The sequence below is a fragment of the Porites lutea genome, chromosome 1 (genome assembly GCF_958299795.1).
Source record: "Porites lutea chromosome 1, jaPorLute2.1, whole genome shotgun sequence".
NCBI lineage: Eukaryota > Metazoa > Cnidaria > Anthozoa > Scleractinia > Poritidae > Porites > Porites lutea.
In genome coordinates, this window is record NC_133201.1 from 3,759,937 (window position 1) to 3,779,221 (window position 19,285).

The 19,285-nt window shown below is 41.0% G+C and overlaps 2 protein-coding genes across 2 annotated transcripts in view; one reads left to right on the forward strand and one right to left on the reverse strand.

The window, feature by feature from the left end:
* Positions 1-9,161, reverse strand: part of LOC140942914 (uncharacterized) — a 37,699-nt gene extending 28,538 nt beyond the window's left edge. The window contains exons 1-3 of the mRNA XM_073391937.1: positions 9,099-9,161; positions 7,484-7,616; positions 5,924-6,067 (exon numbers count right to left, since the gene is read on the reverse strand). Coding sequence (XP_073248038.1) covers positions 5,924-6,067; positions 7,484-7,524 — 185 coding nt within the window. The 5' untranslated portion in view covers positions 7,525-7,616; positions 9,099-9,161. The remainder of the gene's footprint in view (positions 1-5,923; positions 6,068-7,483; positions 7,617-9,098) is intronic.
* A 4,636-nt stretch (positions 9,162-13,797) lies between these two features.
* LOC140934220 (uncharacterized) lies at positions 13,798-17,623 on the forward strand. Its single transcript, XM_073383886.1, has 4 exons — positions 13,798-13,929; positions 14,459-14,664; positions 15,497-15,779; positions 16,694-17,623. The coding sequence occupies exons 2-4, from the start codon at positions 14,468-14,470 to the stop codon at positions 17,390-17,392; spliced, it is 1,179 nt and encodes a 392-aa protein (XP_073239987.1). The 5' UTR covers positions 13,798-13,929; positions 14,459-14,467; the 3' UTR covers positions 17,393-17,623.
* Positions 17,624-19,285: the final 1,662 nt, after the last annotated feature.

Below are 19,285 nucleotides of genomic sequence, written 5' to 3' on the forward strand. Positions count from 1 at the left end.
GCAACGGTGACAATAATGACAACAGTGACAACAGTGACAATGGTCACAACGGTGACAACAGTGACAACGGTGACAACAGTGACAACAGTGACAACGGTGACAACGGTGACAACAGTGACAACAGTGACAACAGTGACAACGGGGGAAACGGTGACAACAGTGAGAACAGTGACAATGGTGACAACGGTGACAACATTGACAACGGTGACAACAGTGACAACAGTGACAAAGGTTAAAACGGTGAAAACAGTGACAACGGGGAAAACAGTGACAACGGTGACAACGGTTACAACATTGACAACATTGACAACGGTGAAAACAGTGACAACAGTGACAAAGGTTAAAACGGTGAAAACAGTGACAACGGGGAAAACGGTGACAACAGTGAGAAAAGTGACAATGGTGACAACAATGACTACAGTGACAAGGGTCACAACAGTGACAACGGCAACAACAGTGACAACAGTGACAACGGTGACAACGGTGACAACAGTGACAACAGTGGCAACAGGGACAACAGTGGCAACAGTGACAATAGTGACAAAAGTGACAACGGTGACACAGTGACAACAGTGGCAACACTGAAAACAGTGACAACAGTGACAATAGTGACAACAGTGACAACGGTGACAACAGTGGCAACAGTGAAAACACTGACAACACTGACAACAGTGACAATAGTGACAACAGTGACAACAGTGACAACGGTGACAACGGTGAAAACAGTGACAACGGTGACAACGGTGACAACGATGACAACATTGACAACATTGAAAACGGTGACAACATGGACAACAGTGACAACAGTGACATTGGTGACAACGATGAAAACAGTGACAACGGTGACAATGCTGACAACAGTGACAACGGTGACAACGGTGAAAATAGTGACAACATTGACAACAGTGACAACGATGACAACAGTGACAACAGTGGAAACAGTGACAACAGTGACAAAAGTGACAACGGTGACAACAGTGACAACACTGACAACAGTGACAACAGTGACAATAGTGACAACAGTGACATTGGTGACAACGATGAAAACAGTGACAACGGTGACAATGCTGACAACAGTGACAACGGTGACAACAGTGACAATAGTGACAACAGTTACAACAGTGACAAGGATGACAACAGTGACAACAGTGGCAACAGTGAAAACAGTGACAAAAGTGACAACGGTGACAACGGTGAAAACAGTGAAAACGGTGACAACGGTGACAACGGTGACAACGATGACAACATTGACAACATTGACAACGGTGACAACATGGAAAACAGTGACAACAGTGACATTGGTGACAACGATGAAAACAGTGACAACGGTGACAATGCTGACAACAGTGACAACGGTGACAACGGTGAAAATAGTGACAACATTGACAACAGTGACAACAGTGATAAAAGTGACAACGGTGACAACGGTGACAAAAGTGACACCACTGACAACAGTGACAACAGTGACAATAGTGACAACAGTGACAACGGTAACAACGGTAAAAACAGTGACAACATTGACAATGGTGACAACATGGACAACAGTGACAACATGGACAACAGTGACAACAGTGACATTGGTGACAACAACGAAAAAAGTGACAACGGTGACAATACTGACAACAGTGACAACGGTTGACAACGGTGACAATAGTGACAACAGTTACAACAGTGACAACGATGACAACAGTGACAACAGTGGCAACAGTGACAACAGAGACAAAAGTGACAACGGTGACAATGGTGATAATAGTGACAACACTGACAACAGTGACAATAGTGACAATAGCGACAACAGTGACAACGGTGATAACGGTGAAAACAGTGACAACGGTGAAAACAGTGACAAAAGTGACAACGGTGACAACGGTGAAAACAGTGAAAACGGTGACAACGGTGACAACGGTGACAACGATGACAACATTGACAACATTGACAACGGTGACAACATGGAAAACAGTGACAACAGTGACATTGGTGACAACGATGAAAACAGTGACAACGGTGACAATGCTGACAACAGTGACAACGGTGACAACGGTGAAAATAGTGACAACATTGACAACAGTGACAACAGTGATAAAAGTGACAACGGTGACAACGGTGACAAAAGTGACACCACTGACAACAGTGACAACAGTGACAATAGTGACAACAGTGACAACGGTAACAACGGTAAAAACAGTGACAACATTGACAATGGTGACAACATGGACAACAGTGACAACATGGACAACAGTGACAACAGTGACATTGGTGACAACAACGAAAAAAGTGACAACGGTGACAATACTGACAACAGTGACAACGGTTGACAACGGTGACAATAGTGACAACAGTTACAACAGTGACAACGATGACAACAGTGACAACAGTGGCAACAGTGACAACAGAGACAAAAGTGACAACGGTGACAATGGTGATAATAGTGACAACACTGACAACAGTGACAATAGTGACAATAGCGACAACAGTGACAACGGTGATAACGGTGAAAACAGTGACAACGGTGAAAACAGTGACAACCGTGACAACGGTGACAACGATGACAACAGTGGCAACATTGACAATGGTGACACCATGGACAACATTGACAACAGTGACATTGGCGACAACGATAAAAACAGTGACAACGGTGACAATGCTGACAACAGTGACAACAGTGACAACGGTGACAATAGTGACAACAGTGACAACAGTGACAACGATGACAACAGTGACAACAGCGAAAACGGTGAAAATTGTGACAACAATGATAACGGTGACAATGGTGCAAAAGAGACAACAGTGACAATGGTGACAACAGTGACAACAGTGACAACGCCGACAAAAGTGTCACAGGTGACAACAGTGAAAATGGTGACAACAGTAGCAACAGTGGCAACAGTGACAACAGTGACAACAGTGACAAAAGTGACAACGGTGACAACGGTGACATTCGTGACAACACTGACAAGGGTGACAACAGTGACAACGATGACATTAGTGACAATGGTGACAATGGTGAAAACAGTAACAACCGTGAAAAAAGTGACAACGGTGACAACCGTGACAACAGTGACAAAGGCGGCAACAGTAACAACAGTGACAAAAGTGACAACGGTGACAACAGTGACAACAGTAACAACTGTCACAACAGTGACAATAGTGACAACAGTGACAACGGTGACAACGGTGAAAACAGTTACAACGGTGACAACACTCATAACGGTGACAACGCTGACAACAGTGACAACGGTGACAAAGGTGACAATAGTGGCAACAGTGACAGCTGTGACAATGGTGACAACGATGACAACAGTGACAACAGGGACAATGGTTAAAACGGTCACAACAGTGACAACAGTGACAATGGTGACATCGCTGACAACAATGACAACAGTGACAGGGTGACAACAGTGACAACAGTGACAACAGTAACAACAGTGACAACGGTGACAACGGTGACAACAGTGACAACAGTGACAACAGTGGCAACAGTGACAACGGTGACAACGGTGACAACAGTGACAACAGTGGCAACAGTGACAACAGTGAAAAAGTGACAACGGTGACAACGGTGAGAACAGTGACAACAGTGACAAGGGTGACAACGGTGACAACGGTGAAAACAGTGACAACGGTGACAACAGTGATAACGGTGACAACGCTGACAACGATGACAACAGTGACAACGGTGACAACAGTGACAATAGTGACAACAGTGACAACAGTGACAATGGTCACAACGGTGACAACAGTGACAACAGTGACAACGATGACGACAGTGACAACAGTGACAACGGTGACAATGGTGACAAAAGTGACAACAGTGACAACGGTGAAAACGGTGACAACAGTGACAACAGTGACAACGGTGAAAACGGTGACAACAGTGTCAACAGTGACAACAGTGACAACAGTGACAGCGGTGACAATGGTGACAACGGTGATAACAGTGACAACAGTGACAACGGTGATAACGGTGACAACAGTGACAACAGTGACAACTGTGACAACAGTGACAACAGTGACAGTGGTGACAATGGTGACAACGGTGATAATAGTGACAACAGTGACAACAGTGACAACGGTGACAACGGTGAAAACGGTGACAACAGTGACAACAGTGACAGTGGTGACAATGGTGACAACGGTGATAACAGTGACAACATTGACAACGGTGACAACGGTGACAACAGTGACAACAGTGACAACTGTGACAACAGTGACAACAGTGACAACAGTGACAACAGTAACAAAAGTAACAACAGTAACAACAGTGACAACGGTGAAAACGGTGACAACAGTGACAACAGTGACAACAGTGACAACAGTGACAAGAGTAACAAAAGTAACAACAGTGACAACGGTGATAACGGTGACAATGGTGACAACAGGGACAACAGTGACAATGGTGACGACAGTGACAACAGTGACAACAACAACAACAGTGACAACGGTTAAAACGCTGACAACAGTGACAACGGTGACAACAGTGACAACAGTGACAATGGTGACAACGGTGATGACGGTGATAACAGTGACAACAGTGACAACGGTGACGACGGTGACAACAGTGACAACAGTGACAACAGTAACAAAAGTAACAACAGTGACAACGGTGACAACAGTAACAACAGTGACAACAGGGACAACGGTGACAATGGTGACGACAGTGACATTCGGTGACAATGCTGACAATGGTGACTACAGTGACATTCGATGACAATGCTGACAATGGTGACAACGGTGACAACGGTGACAACAGTGACAACGGTGACAGTGACAACAGTGACAAGAGCGACAAGAGTGAAAACAGCAATAACAGCGACAACAGCAACAACAGTGACAACAGCAACATCAGTGACAACAGTGACAATAGGGACAACAGTGACAACGGTAACAACAATTACAACAGCGACAATGGTGACATCAATGACAACGGCGACATCAGTGACAACAGTACAATAATGACAACAGTGACAACAGCAATGACAGGGACATTTGAGAGAACCTAGGTAACCAGGACACCAGGGATTACTGGGATAACTGGGAGAGCTGGGACAACTGGGATAAACAGGACAACTGGGAAATCCGGGACAATTTGGACAACTGGGACAACCTGGATAACCAGGACAACTTGGACAATGAGGAGAACTAGGACAACTGGGACAGCTGGGACAACTGAGACAACCAGAGCAATGTGGAAAACTGGGACAACTGGGACAACCCGGACAACTGCAACAACCAGGACAACCAAGACAACTTGGACAACTGGGACAACCAGGACAGCTTGGACAACTGGGACAACCCGGACAACTTGGACAACTGTACTTGGACAACCTGGACAACAAGGACCATTAGGCCAACTGGGACTACAGCAACAACTAGCACAAATGGATTAACCAGGACTGGGACAACTGGGACAACCGGAACAACTGGGACAACTTTGATAACCAGGACAACTGGGACAACCTGGAAAACCTGGACAACTTGGACAACCGGGACAACGAGGACAACTGCGACAAGTGGGACGTCCAGGACAACTGGGTCAACCAGGACATCCAGGACAACTTGACGAACCGGGACAACCAGGACAACTGCGACAACTGGGACAACCAAGACAACCAGGACAACCAGGACAACCAGGACATCTGGGACAACTAGGACATCTAGGACAACCTTGACAACCAGGAGTTTTGGGACAACCGGGATGACTGGACAAATATTTTAGAAATAATTGTACATGCTGTTAATTAAATGACTGGCTTTTCTAAAACAAAACAAATTTCTCTTAAAGATCATGAACATATCAGGTAAAATTTCCCGGTCCTACTGACATTTTTTTAAAAATCATAACTTCACTATCCCAGTCCAAATAATCTTAAAGTCCACATTTTAAAAAATGTCCATTCATTTGAAGAAATTATATTATTTGTACCTTTCAATATTTATGCTTCCTCCTTTCTTGCCATGCCATCCCTCGCCTCCTCCACTAAGCGGTCTATCAAACCCTCCTTCACGTACAAGACTATAGAACATTCTGGTGAGGTAATCACCAGTGGCTATTTGCTGGATACGAGAGCTGCCATTCAAAAAATTAACGTTGTATAAGTATCTGTTGTAAGTCTAGGCCTGGTTGTAGAAACACTATGGTACTATCCATATAGAGATATATCACATTCAGAGGATAATGTTAGGAGGCAGGGTGGCCGTGCGGTTAGAGCACCAGACTTGCAATTCGTAGGTCTAGTCCTGCCCTGACCACTAGCGTTCTTTACTAACAAAAATTATGGAAATGATATTGAGTTGAAAGGAATCCAGTTTCCTGGCCAAGGTGCCCCTGATAAAATTAATGGGGGTGGCTAATTTGCAGTCGCTCATGGTAGCTCAAAAATTTTTGCCTTAGTGCCACAGGCGGAACACCAGATTACTATACATTCTGATGAACATGATCAATTTTCAAAAACCCTGCATTTCTGGATCTGATAAATTACTATCATAACATTTCAGTACCAAGCTATACATAGCAACGACACAAGAAACTCAAGAACAGGCAAACAAAACTGCTTAAAACTACTGTATACATAAATTTTATCCTTGTTGGTCTGTTTGGCCTTCATCTTTTATCACATGCACACATTACGTATTTTATTCATTATATCGAGGTATATTTTACGTTTGCCCTTGTGGATTGTGTTCGTTATAAGGAGGATTTCATTAAATCAAGGTTCATTAAATACAAGTTTTGTTCCGTACATTTTACTGTAATTTTGGCTGTGCTAAAGAAGAAGAAGTTATACAGAGGCTTTGTTATATAGAGGTTCATTTAACTGAGGTTCCACTAGTGATTTATCCAGTGTGTAGCATTATCCACCTTTTGAACAACTATGCATGTCATTTCGACGCAGCACTCATTCAGAGGCTGCAGTATTCATATGGGCGATGCATGGTCCTCACATTTTCAAGTAAATACACAGGGACACCCAACAACTGTTTTCTTTTAAATATCTGTTTGGAGAAGCAAATATTGCCTAGAATTTTCTATTACTTAAGGATGTTTAAAAGTTTCTAGGTGACTGTTCCATTCATGTACAATTTTTGAATCTTATATATATAGCTAATAAATTTCTTCAACTTTCTGAACTTTCATTTTTCATATTCCTCTTCCCTTGATTAGGCTATGTTTTCTTGAAAAAGGAAACCTAAAATTTTCAGATTAGAAAATGCGATGGAGAGAGTAAAAGGAAAAATCCACAATTTCATAATACGTTAAATTGCATCTACAATATTTCGGGAAAATAATACTGAAGCCCTTGTAATTTTGAAAAGACTCAAGTTCTCCTAGGATGACCAAACAGGTACAAATTTTATAGCACCGTTTAGAAAGCATGTCTTCAGATCTAAAAGTACTTTGGATAGCCTAAAATAGGGTTTTCAACGTATTTAAGAGGAAACCGTTAATTGGGTGCCCCTGAATATAGTATGTTGTAATCCAAACCTGGTAGCAAATGCAGGGTATCCAGCAGCTTGTTGGTCCATTGTAACTCTAAACAGTGATGGAGGTGCAAAGGGATCACTCTGAATCTTTTCAGCATAAAGTTTAAAACTGGGTCTGGTGAATGTCCAGCAACCTAAAACAACAACAATCTTATTTGTTAAACTTAAACAAAATATTTAAAAAAAACTGTTCAGTTAGAAGTTTGATGCAAGTTTTCAGTTTTGTTTCAGAAAGGAGACATTCTCATTTCATTTCATCCCATTTCACTTTGCTCTTTTCCACTTCATTTCCTACGGTACATTAAGCCATGCATAAAGATTTCTTTCAGAAAGATGTAATGAGTGCAGTTTACATGATATGCCTATTAAATGGTCAGCATTTATTCTTTAACCTTTTGTTAATATGTAAGATATTTAATTAAAAGCACCATTATATTTCCTTGTTTCCAGGTAAGACAGTGCTGGACAGGTGTTGGTGAACAAGGTGATAATATATCCTTCATTTTATTGACTTTTAATTCATTAAATGCATACAGGCAAGCAGGCTCTTATTTTTCTTTTGCATCATGGTAAAATGTGCATGGCTCTGAGGAACAAAGGATGACCTCTCATGGTCTATTAAATGAGCATTTTACATTACAGATTTTACAAGAAAAATATATTAATTAAAATTTATTTATCATTTAATAATTTGCATCTTGTCCCTTGCATGTATATATTATGTTTTATCTCATGCTTACTAAAACACATAGTAATGGTAACAGGACTGAGGGGGGTGCAATTCGGTGTGTAATCCTACAAGTGATTAACAAAATTGGACGACTGCACAGCGGGAGTCTGATTTGTTTAATCACGAGTGTGATTACCGACCCAATTGGACGACACAAAGTTCTGTTACCAATAAGTGCATTAATCATAACTTTAACAAAATTTGTGATGTATAAGGCTCTATCTTTTTTAAATCAAAACACAAGAAATTTAAAGATTTTTTTTTGCTAGCAGGGAAAAGTGATGGTGCATACTGTCCAATTACTTGAGCATGATGCGTAGTCTCCTATTTCAGGCTGAAATCAGGGGAGTTTATATTGCCAATGAGATTTGAGAATTTTGTCATACAATCATGTAGTTGTGAAAATGAAATGATCAGCATGTCACGAGTGTGGGACAAAGAAAAAATCTGAGTCCCTGACAGGATTCGAACTTATTATGACCTCCCAAACACCTGGCGGGAGTTCTATTCACAGTGTGCAAAGAAAGTAGTGTCCAATAGTGCGGGGCTAGTGGATTTTGCTATAGGGCTAGCGAATTCTGTTTTTAACTTGCCCGACAGAAAAGTGATGCTTTTTGAGGAACTCGCATAACAGAAGAACAGTAAAACCAATTCTGCTAGTCAAAAAGTTTTTGGGGCTAGTTGAAATCACATCTGGGCTAGTAAATGCTATAGCTTCAGCTTGCCCGAATGGCAAGCTTTAAAAATGATTTTCTTTGCACCCTGATTCACTTGAGCGACAGAGAATTCACGTCAAATGAACCTAGACTAGTATATGGCCTTGCTCTCTGTGAGTTCAACCTTGAGGACCTCAAATAATAATAATATTATAACTAAAAATTATCACCTAAGATATCATTGTAAGCCTTGTAGCCTTTGCCCTCCAAGGTGGAAAGTAGATAAGCCAAGTCCTGTGGATTATTTATGAAAAATAGTGTTAATGAGCCTAGCATCTGCAGGAGCTGCTTTTTTCTAGGATCTGTGCACATGTTCATAGGAAAGGGCTTTTTTTCATGGCCAGCACTAGGAAATTCCATTTGTAAACGAAAACGTTTTGCTGGCAGTTTGATACATGACATAGGGGCATTGACTTAAGTTAATAATTAGTTTTGTGAAATGAATCTCATAGTTAGAAGGCAAGGTGCAATGAAAGTTTTATTTGTATGCTAATGACTGAACATTGTGTGACTTTTCAGTGGTATTCTTCTTTCAGATCAGGGTCAAAAATAAAATAATACTTGAACAAATCCAATACAATGGCAAATTTAATCAATGGGTTCTACATCCCAACCCTCACCCCCTGGAGACTGGATCTGCCACTGGGACTGGTCAAGGTCTAATGTTCCAAGGGAAACACATGACACATGTCACATGACTCTATCGAAGGTTCATGTATACAACTTACTGTGCTGACATGTTTTTTTTAAAGCTACCTGCTGAACAGTTATTGGTCCTGGCCTGCATGGTATTAACTGATCGCAGGCTTAGGACAAAAATTTCTCATTGAATGACCTCTTGCACATGGATGTTGAAAATTACTTCCCGTGTTCTTTTATTGTATTCATTGTAATATAAGACATCAGACATCAGAAGTAATACAGATTCCTTCCTCCTCCATTCGGTGGGTTTAATCTCAAACCTCAATTGGCTTTGATGTATCGACTGAACCGAACAACAGCAAGGTCAATACATCAAGGCCTCGGTCTGAGATTTCCCTGTAATGAACGAATGGACAAGGTTTCAATTATTGAAAGTGGTATATATAGAGGATATTACACGGTGGTGCGAAGATATGAATTTTATTTTAGATTTCACGAACGAGCGCAGCAAGTGAGTAAAATATTGTTTTTGCCACGAGAAAATAAAATTCATATCTCCAAGCCGCCGTGTAATGTTCTCTTTATTATATAGACAAAAAGACATCAATAAAATAATAGAGGGAAATTACTGAAATTACGTCATCGATAAACTCACATGTGAGATTATGGAAAATAAACCACTCGGGTCCCGGATGTAGTTTTTATGAATTTTACGAGTGGTATATGTTCCAGTAAAACACTCCTGTCTATATAATAAAATATAAAATAATTTAAATTATAGTGCTTACTCCAGAATCTCCTCTACGCCCAACATTTGGTCCATGACTGCCATTGCATCCAGAGTTGGGTCTTTCATAGCTGTTGCGATCTTGATAACCACCTCTTCTTCCTCCACCTCCTCTTGATCCTCTGAAAAATGTGCAGAAAAGCACCTTGAAACAGAAGTTATATAGATTCCTTCCAGTTATCCCATGGAAGAGGGGGTATACACACCTGATAAATCAACACAGATATGTGTAATAGTACTATTATGATATGTGTAATGGGGATGTAATAATACTTCTAGGTGCTTCAAGATGCATCCAAGAATTGGTCTTTTTGGTTGCAGAGATGCTACTATAATACAATAAACATACACATTCTTTTAAGAGGGAAGCTCTCCAGTGGTGTAAGCAAAATTTTGACGGTATCTGGTCACCTCGCCACCAACGATATCCCCACCAATAAATAATTATATCTTACTGCTTATTGAAAGGACAAGTCTCTAAAAGAAAATTCCTTCACCTTAATTCGATAATGAAATTTAATGAGGTATGGGTTAAGTGACAATGTTACCCTATTTTCATAAGAAAGGCTGCTGAATTCTAACAACTCCCACCCGACTCAAGCGATGCAAAATAAACCTGGATAATAATATTAAAAAGTGGCAAGTATATTCACAAAAAATAGAACTAAACCATTAGTTGATCATGCTTACAAAAGTTTTCTGCCAGTTTTTTTAAGTGATTGTATATAAGGTAAGGATCTTTAGGTAATCTGGGCACAAGGGCATTGCAACCCTTGGCACATGCATGCATCTCACACCATTTTTTTTTTAAAATATCCATCAAACTTATTGTCAGTATTTAGAGTATTAAGCGCATGAAAAGTTAGACGTAAATCTAAATCTAAATCTAAATTGATACTATATGGGTTGTAAAATTTAGCGGTGGTTGTAAGTGGCATTTAAGGTAATGACTTGAATTTAAGATCTCAGTGATAGACAGAGACAGTCCATATTTGAATAACTGAACTGAGATAGTATTACATAAAGTCAAAGGTAACGAGTTCTATTTGCGAATTGTGCGAGGGAAAAGGGAGATCGACAACAGTTTTCATTAGATTGCAGATGACGGAATTACAGATGAGAAGTATGACATGTTTGGCAGCCAACTGGACAAAGAGTTGCGGTGGAGACATCAACTAGACTGTGTACAATTTTGTACATTAAAGAGCCAGGCAGGCAATTGCTCTTCATTCTTCAAGGAACTGCCATTCGATGGTACTGATCATGTTTGTTAAGCTTGACTCCCTAATTGTGGTCACCCATAACAAAGCGTGTTGCTCACCATTCCACTTTCTCGAGAGACAAAATGCCACCTTTCTCATTAGGATCCCAACTACAATACTCAAGCTGAGGACATGTAAGGCGTCAATTACGATCAACAGATTTGTGGCAGCTGGTGATTGGACTTAACGAAGAAGTTTACGTCTTAGGCAAGTAAACTGTGTCAATTATTACAGAGAATTATTATATTGGGGCAAGTAGACTTTTTGGTGGTGATTTCATCGGTGGTGAGCTAGTTTGGTGGTAAGATGACAGCAAACCATATATTTTTTTGAATTCGTTACTACTGCAATTTCTGAAAGGTGTGATGTACAGGTAAGAAATGTATGAAGCACAACATGGCTACAAACAAGGTTTCCAAAAATGAAGGTTTGTCTACAATGACACAAAATTTTATGTAACCTGAAAAAAGCCACGTGCCTGCACATGTAGCCCAAGATCTAAGACAATTGACCTTTGTTTTAAACGTAATCATGACATTGCATTATATAGTCACGAAATATAAGGATTTAAATGGGGTAAGAAATATGCGATTCTCATGGCAAAATTTAAAATGTTATTTTCAGTCCTTTGCAATGAAAATCGCTTACCTTTACTCCTAATTTGTTTGTCTTTTTGTGTTTTCAACCGGTTTCAGGTTTCAAGACTGCTCCGTTTCCCACTATCTGAACTCCCGGAACAAGCTAGTTTCGGGACGATTTCGGGCCATTTCATAAGGTTTCAGTTCCAATGGCTGTTACTTAGAAAAATATGAAAACAAAGGACTTAAAGTAGGCGATATTTATTGAAAAGGACTGAAAATAACGTTTTTTAATTTTACCATGGGAATCGCATATTTTCCCCCCATACAAATCCTTATATTTCCGTAATTACGTAATGTTATGATTGCGTTCAGCTCTTAAGTTACAAAAGGTCAATGGGCTACTTTTGTAAGTGTTTTTCATTAAAAAAGCATTAAAAGTATTTACCCCCTGCCTCCGTAGAGATTCTTGTAGTACGCTCCTCGACCAGACATCGTTCGCAGAGAAAAAGATCCGAAACATGACTGCTACACGAATTACATAATCAATTATGCTGGGTCCGCTGATTGAAAGAGCCGATATTCGCAGGCTCAAGCCTTTCAAATCGTCTTCATGCATTCTGCCAGAGCATGCCTGATGCATTTTTAACAAGAAAAAAGTTTTGTGAGAGGCATGTCTGTGTGAATGATTTGTAAGGCTTCCACTGGCATTTAGAGTTTAATTGAGTCTAATCCTAAGTAGCTCTCTGTTCCAGGCACTCACGGCGACAAGCGCCACACACCCATGTTATTAAAGTAATAATTAACTTGCGCTCTAGTGTCAATAATCGCAGGGATTCCACATTCCACGCTGTGGATTCAGGATTCCAGGTAACTGGATATCTGATTTTTTGTCAACTTGGATTCCGCGCCAGATTCCAGTCGTTACGGGATTCCGGATTCCCTGAACTGAATTATGGTTCCCAAAGCCCAGAATTCCGGATTCCACGAGCAACATTTCCCCATTTCCGGAATCCCGATTATCTAACAGGAGTCTCCAGTTAATTCGCATATCTAGCCTTGTGCTGCGAGGAAATCGCGAAAAAATCTTTGTCTTTTCGCTGTGGCTATATCGCCGGTCAAAACGCTAAGTGACTGACAGTTCCACGTTTTTAATAAACGTGACAATTTAAGGCAGCCAATCACCACGATAATCAGCCGTCGATTGAGAAAAGCTAAACGATCCTGATAGCTCTTAAGGTCAGCTGAGCTATCTAAGCCCAGGGTAAACTGAGCAGGCTCAGAATTGAGATCTGTAAACGTTTTTAAGGCAGTGCTGTCAGGATCGCTGGGCTTTTCTTTACTGGCATAGTGATAAACTTATTTTTATCTTTTATAAAGCAGTGTCAGTTTGCTAAAAGAAAATATCGATAATTGGTGTTAACCAAATTTTACCTAACAGCTAAAGTTCATTATAGGTAATTTTTAAGTCTCCTTTTCACTGGCAATAAATATCTTCTTTTTTGATTCAGTTGTCATCTTGGTCCCTCCCAAATAACTGGTAACCGCCTTCAACAGAAAAATATTACTTAAGCTGTTTAGTTATGTTCATATTTTATTGAAGCATATCAGGTAAGATTTTCCTTTTTGCTTCAACTGCTTCTTCATCTGGGGATTTTAATTTTGGTGGTTAAAAGGTTTTAAAAAAAAAACGAGTTACAAAAAGCTAGCGAGAAATTGTCTCTCTTGTCAGGTAAGGTATTTTGAATGACACCAGTTTGTACTTGTAGTGGAGTGTTTTTTTGTTTTCTAGTTAACGAGTTTTATTCTGATTGACTATGTAATGAGATCTTCACTTCCCTTATTATCGTTGTGTGAAATGATACATATGAGATTGGCCACTTCACTTGGTTCTTCATCTTAACGGATTTAATGAGAGAGTTACTGAATTAGTGAGAATGTTCCAGGCCAGTGCTAGCAATGAAGGTACTGTACAGGACTGTAACGTAAGATGGGTGGCCTTCGGTTGCCGGCGGTGACTTGTCTGCTCTTGTACGATGGGCTTTGTGTATCTGGAGGTTTACTAACAATCGCTATCATATATGCTTCAACACCATTTTCTCCACACTTTTCAACTGCGGTTATGATGATGATGATGATGATGATGATGATGATTACTATTATTATTATTATTATTATTATTATTATTATTATTATTATTATTATTATTATTATTACTATTATTAATTTTGTTTAGTCCTCTCTTTTTCATTTTGCCGCAGACCTGATGCATGATGGGATTGATACTACTTGTCGTCCTTTTAGTGATCATGCTTGTCCCATCGTCCTTTGCGGAGGAGGAAGGTTTCTGTGATGCAAAACCGCTGGGAAAATACTGCCTCCCGGATAATTCAGGCTGGAAGGAATGCTTGATTGATTCCTTAGATCAGCCGGCGGAAGAAATACATAAGTGTCCACCTGGGCTGAAGTATGCATGAGGTTTTTTTTTTTAATGTAGATGTCTAGGAATGTTTTTCACCCTTTAAGACCTATTTCGTCGAAACGCGGCAATGAAATGCGTACGCCTTATAGTAGGAAGGATCAAGGTGGTGTTACCACTGTCTGCATGGATGGCTAGAGAAGTGCCACGTTCAATAGATTAAAGTATTATTAATAGCTATAAGGCGCGTCTCATCCTTTGATGTATCAAAAAAGGTAACACTTAAGCTCTCGATGTCCACGTAGGCCCCGGTGTCATGGTCTATCTGACATGTGCCGTCATCGGTCTGGGTGGGCGAAGTGTGATCAAAGCATGAACTGAATTGGCTGCTGGAGTCGCCGCTAGAGACGTTTCGCGCGGTGGAAGAAGAAGACACGAAAATTTATATTTGGAACCGCATGACTACCAGATTTATTATGTAAACATTGATTTGCGTCATCAGTATGGAATTTCTGCAGCTGAGTCGCAGACGTTCCTCCGCGCGAAACGTCCAAAGCGGCGAAGAGCGCGGAGAAACGGATGTTTTCGCAGGCTGAGCTATTGGCTGTTGGCACCGCGTTTTTTTTCCTTCGTGCGGAGCCTCCTCAAAGAGGCCATCATAGAGGCTGTCCCCTTACCCCGTCTGAGCATTTTGCAATTCTTTGAACTAAACGTTAATAATTCTACACTAAAAACAGAGGATCTCTACTATTTTGGTTTTCAATTAATCAAGCATGCCACTGTTCTCTAATCGTTAATTTTTAACCCTAGGCTGATTTTACTCTGAGAGTTATCCCAGAAAATCAGACTCAAATCAGTCTTATGTGTGATATTCTATTAGGTGCTTCTGTAAGCCTGAACAAGGTCTGTGCAGTACGCACAAAAATAATCCTTGTTCACGCTCCATCGAGGAGCCTCAACGACCTGAATTTCCCCAGTCTTACTTTGGCGTTATATTTGTAACCGACGCATTTTGCGACAAAGACGGCTGCGAAGGTCGCATTGTGGTGAGCGAAAAATACCGGGATGACAAAAATGGAGGAAGATCACGTGAAGACCTCGTGATGGGATTGACACAGCACATGACGGTAATAATTGTACCGGAGGAATCAAAATGGGCACAGGTATTTTAAAAGATGTCGATATTAGCAAAACATGAGAATACAGAAGTCTCTCCTCCATCGCTCCTTGCCGCTAGGGATCGGACGTTTCGCGGGAGAGTTTCTCCCCTAGCATCGAGGTGGAAGGAGAGACGGCTGTATTCGCAGGCTAATAGGAAGCTTTAAAGCTACGACGACGGCGATACAAAGAGAACGGCAAAAAAGGCATAGGTTTAGATTGGTAAAACAACAATTGCACGCGTATCACGCATTTTTGTACGTTTCTTTGCCGTTTTATGGAGGACGTCGTACACCACACAACGATTTTTTTTTTCTTCTTGTGAACTTACATGCCGTCCTTTAGAATCCAACTCCTGAAAAAATCTCCAACATTTTAATGAAACAACAACAAAAAAAAAAGAGTTGGAATAATGGCGATGAAGTCAGTTGAAACAGCGTGAATTCCCACTTTTTGGGAGACCTTTTCGCGGCCGTTGCCGTCTTCGTTGCATAAGCTCCCTTTATAATATTAGCACACTAACTAAAAACGTTTTCTTTACGCACTAACGCAAGTCGATCGCTTTATCGAGTCGACCGGCTCTTGAGACTTTATACTAGCTGTAAGCTTTTAATGGTTGTTTACAATCTATTTAAAGCAATTTCAGTTTCATCTTACGAGAGACCATAAATTAACTTACTATGCAATAAGTTCTGGATATCCTGAAGATATCCTGTTATGAAATGTATTGTCTTATTTCTTCGATTTTATGGCTATGCCTTGCGACTGGTCAAAAAACAACGAGAAGCACGCTCCAAGCCAATCGTGATTTGGACATAACAATTATTAAAAGACGTTTAACCTTGTTTGCCGCAGCAAACAGGGGTAGTTCCTTTTTAATTTTAATCATTCTTCTCTATTAATTGTTCTCTCTTTTCAGTACGCCATTGACTTAAAGGAAGGAGGCCCTTTGTGTAACAAAACAATCCTCCCTGAATTCCGAGGCCTTACGAAGGTTCCCGACAATTTCCGATTCAATGGCACAGTAGAGATTCTCGGCGTGCCATGCGAGGACTGGATCTACGAGGCTAATAGTCAGAGCAACTTTTCTGCTGTCAGGGATAAAACTCAGAGCTTCGGCGTTAGCCAAACGGCCCGCGACAAAATCCTCACTCGTCTGACAGAAGACTTAGCCGTCCGCCAAGGAGAAAATGGAGCCGGGCCAATCACAGAGGTTCATCATATTTACGTGGCAAAAATTAACGGCACCAACGTCCCGCTTAAGGTGGAATTCGCCATCTCCATCCCTAACCAAAACATTTTTACACATTACAAAGAATTCATGGTGGCCTACTACCCTAACAAGTCTATCAGCATCAACAGCGAGTCCCGGATGTTTGTAATCCCGGATGCGTGCAGTAACCAGGCAGGAGATGACGTCACACCAGTGGACATCAACACCATCAAACGACAGAAAAACCATCATCCAGAGGAAGAGATTTATGACGGGGACGATTACATGGAATCCAAGCGATTTGTTGTGCCTTCAGTGAGAAGCGCAATGCTTCACTCGTCCGATCTATTGGAACAATACAGGATAGCTGGTCACGTGAAGAAAGAGGCAAAAGGCTTTTATTAAAAAAACGAACAAACATCAGTAGCATTCAGGTTGTAAATAAACTAGGGTAGGCTAACGCATAGTAACATTATTGCACTTTTTCCCTGCTACATTTAAATTCTGAAGCGACCTTTTCGGGTAGGGTGTGACGCTGATGCCAAGAAAAAGGACACCAGGATCCCAGCCGAGACATTTTAATGAAACAATTCGTTCGTTTACCTTTTAAGTCTGGTCACTCAGAACTTTATCTGGTTAGTAATAAACAAACCTGTTATTATTATGGTTATTCTTCTGTCATTTCCAATTTGCGGAAATTTCCAATTTGAGGATCATTCCCACCCCACGGGGGGGGGGGAGGGGGGGTATTCCGGATTTCATGTGACAGGGAGATGATCGAAGGATTTTTTGGGGTTTGATATTTTCGATTTCGGGATTTTTATCTCCCGGAGTAAGGATTCCCGAATCCGGGAAATTTTTGCTAGTGGAATTCTAGAATCCTGGGCTTTGGAACCCGGAATCCAGCTTAAGGAACTCGGAATGTCAATAACAACTGGAATCCTGAATGTAAGTTCCACTGACTAGGAATCCGAAATTTAGGATCCACGGCGTAGAATCCAGAATCCAAGACCATCTTGGATTACCTTACATGGGGCTATCTTATTAGCCTGCGTAGTTATTAGACTGCGAGAGAGGTTTTCGCACGCGCGAAGCGCGATGCGCGGGAACTCCAGTCTCATTCCAGCTCTCCCGTAAACACTGCATACGCATTCTACTAGTCATCGATCATTTTGAAGCTTGAAGTTTCAGGCTATGTCTACATTATACCGAAGAGTTTTCGTGCCGACATGAAAAGCTATTCGGTACAGTATCAACAAAAACGACACAGAACCTGCAGAACTGGAACAAGCCGTACACACGCACACATCGAACTGTACCATATGGAGTGGTTGGCTGATAAAGTTTTAATTTGTTGCACTAAATCGAAATCCTAACTCCTGAGTATTTACTTCTATCTCATTGCGTTCCAGTCCTCACCCTTGTTGATTGGTACTTCCGCTACGGTCCGAGTACGTTTTCGATATGTGACGATCCATGACTTTCAAGATCGTTTCGGGGCAGCTTTGCTCCATCCAGCTTCCGTTAAACAAATGGCGTCGAAATCATCTCAGTTAGTGTGAACAGAGGCCCTATAAATCAGTTATGGTTTCTTTTCTCTGTTATAATGTGAAAATAGCCTAAGTTTTATTTTTAGAGAGCGATGAAAAAAAATTCTTAGTGATAGTGTTTTCGGCATGGAATATTAAGGGGACAAGTAGCTCTTCAGGCTAATTAGAACTTTTGTTCTGAAGCATTCTGTCAACATTTCCGCCAAACAACTTCCCCCGCACTCCACCCGAATTCCCCTCTTAGGATCGCAAAGGCTCAAGAAATATGTGCTCTAATAGAGCCTTATTCCTCCCTCAATTGTTCTGCAGTCTAGAAAGAAAGAAATAGAGCGCAAGGTGAACGAGCGAGTTTACGGTGTAGGAGACGAGGGGTGTCACATACCTTATAATCTTCTGGAATCACCCAGAGTAAAAAGGATAGCGTGATGTATGGGACAAACAACTGTATTTACTGGCGAGAAATGAGGACGTTCTAGATATTCGATGGCAACGATTAACTTGAAATAAATTTAATAAAACATGATCATTGACCATAATCATTATCGAAGCATGCATTTTTTTTTTCGTGAATACACTGCAGCCTCTTCTCGCTCCCCGTCAATGACGACAGGCATCAAAGGAGACACAGCAGTATTCGCACGCTAAAAGGCACGGATATCGTACAAGAATAGAGCCCGCGGAACAGAGGTGTAGAGATGGTATACCATAGGAATCCAACGATTATTTTGCACCGACTGTTAAACGTTTA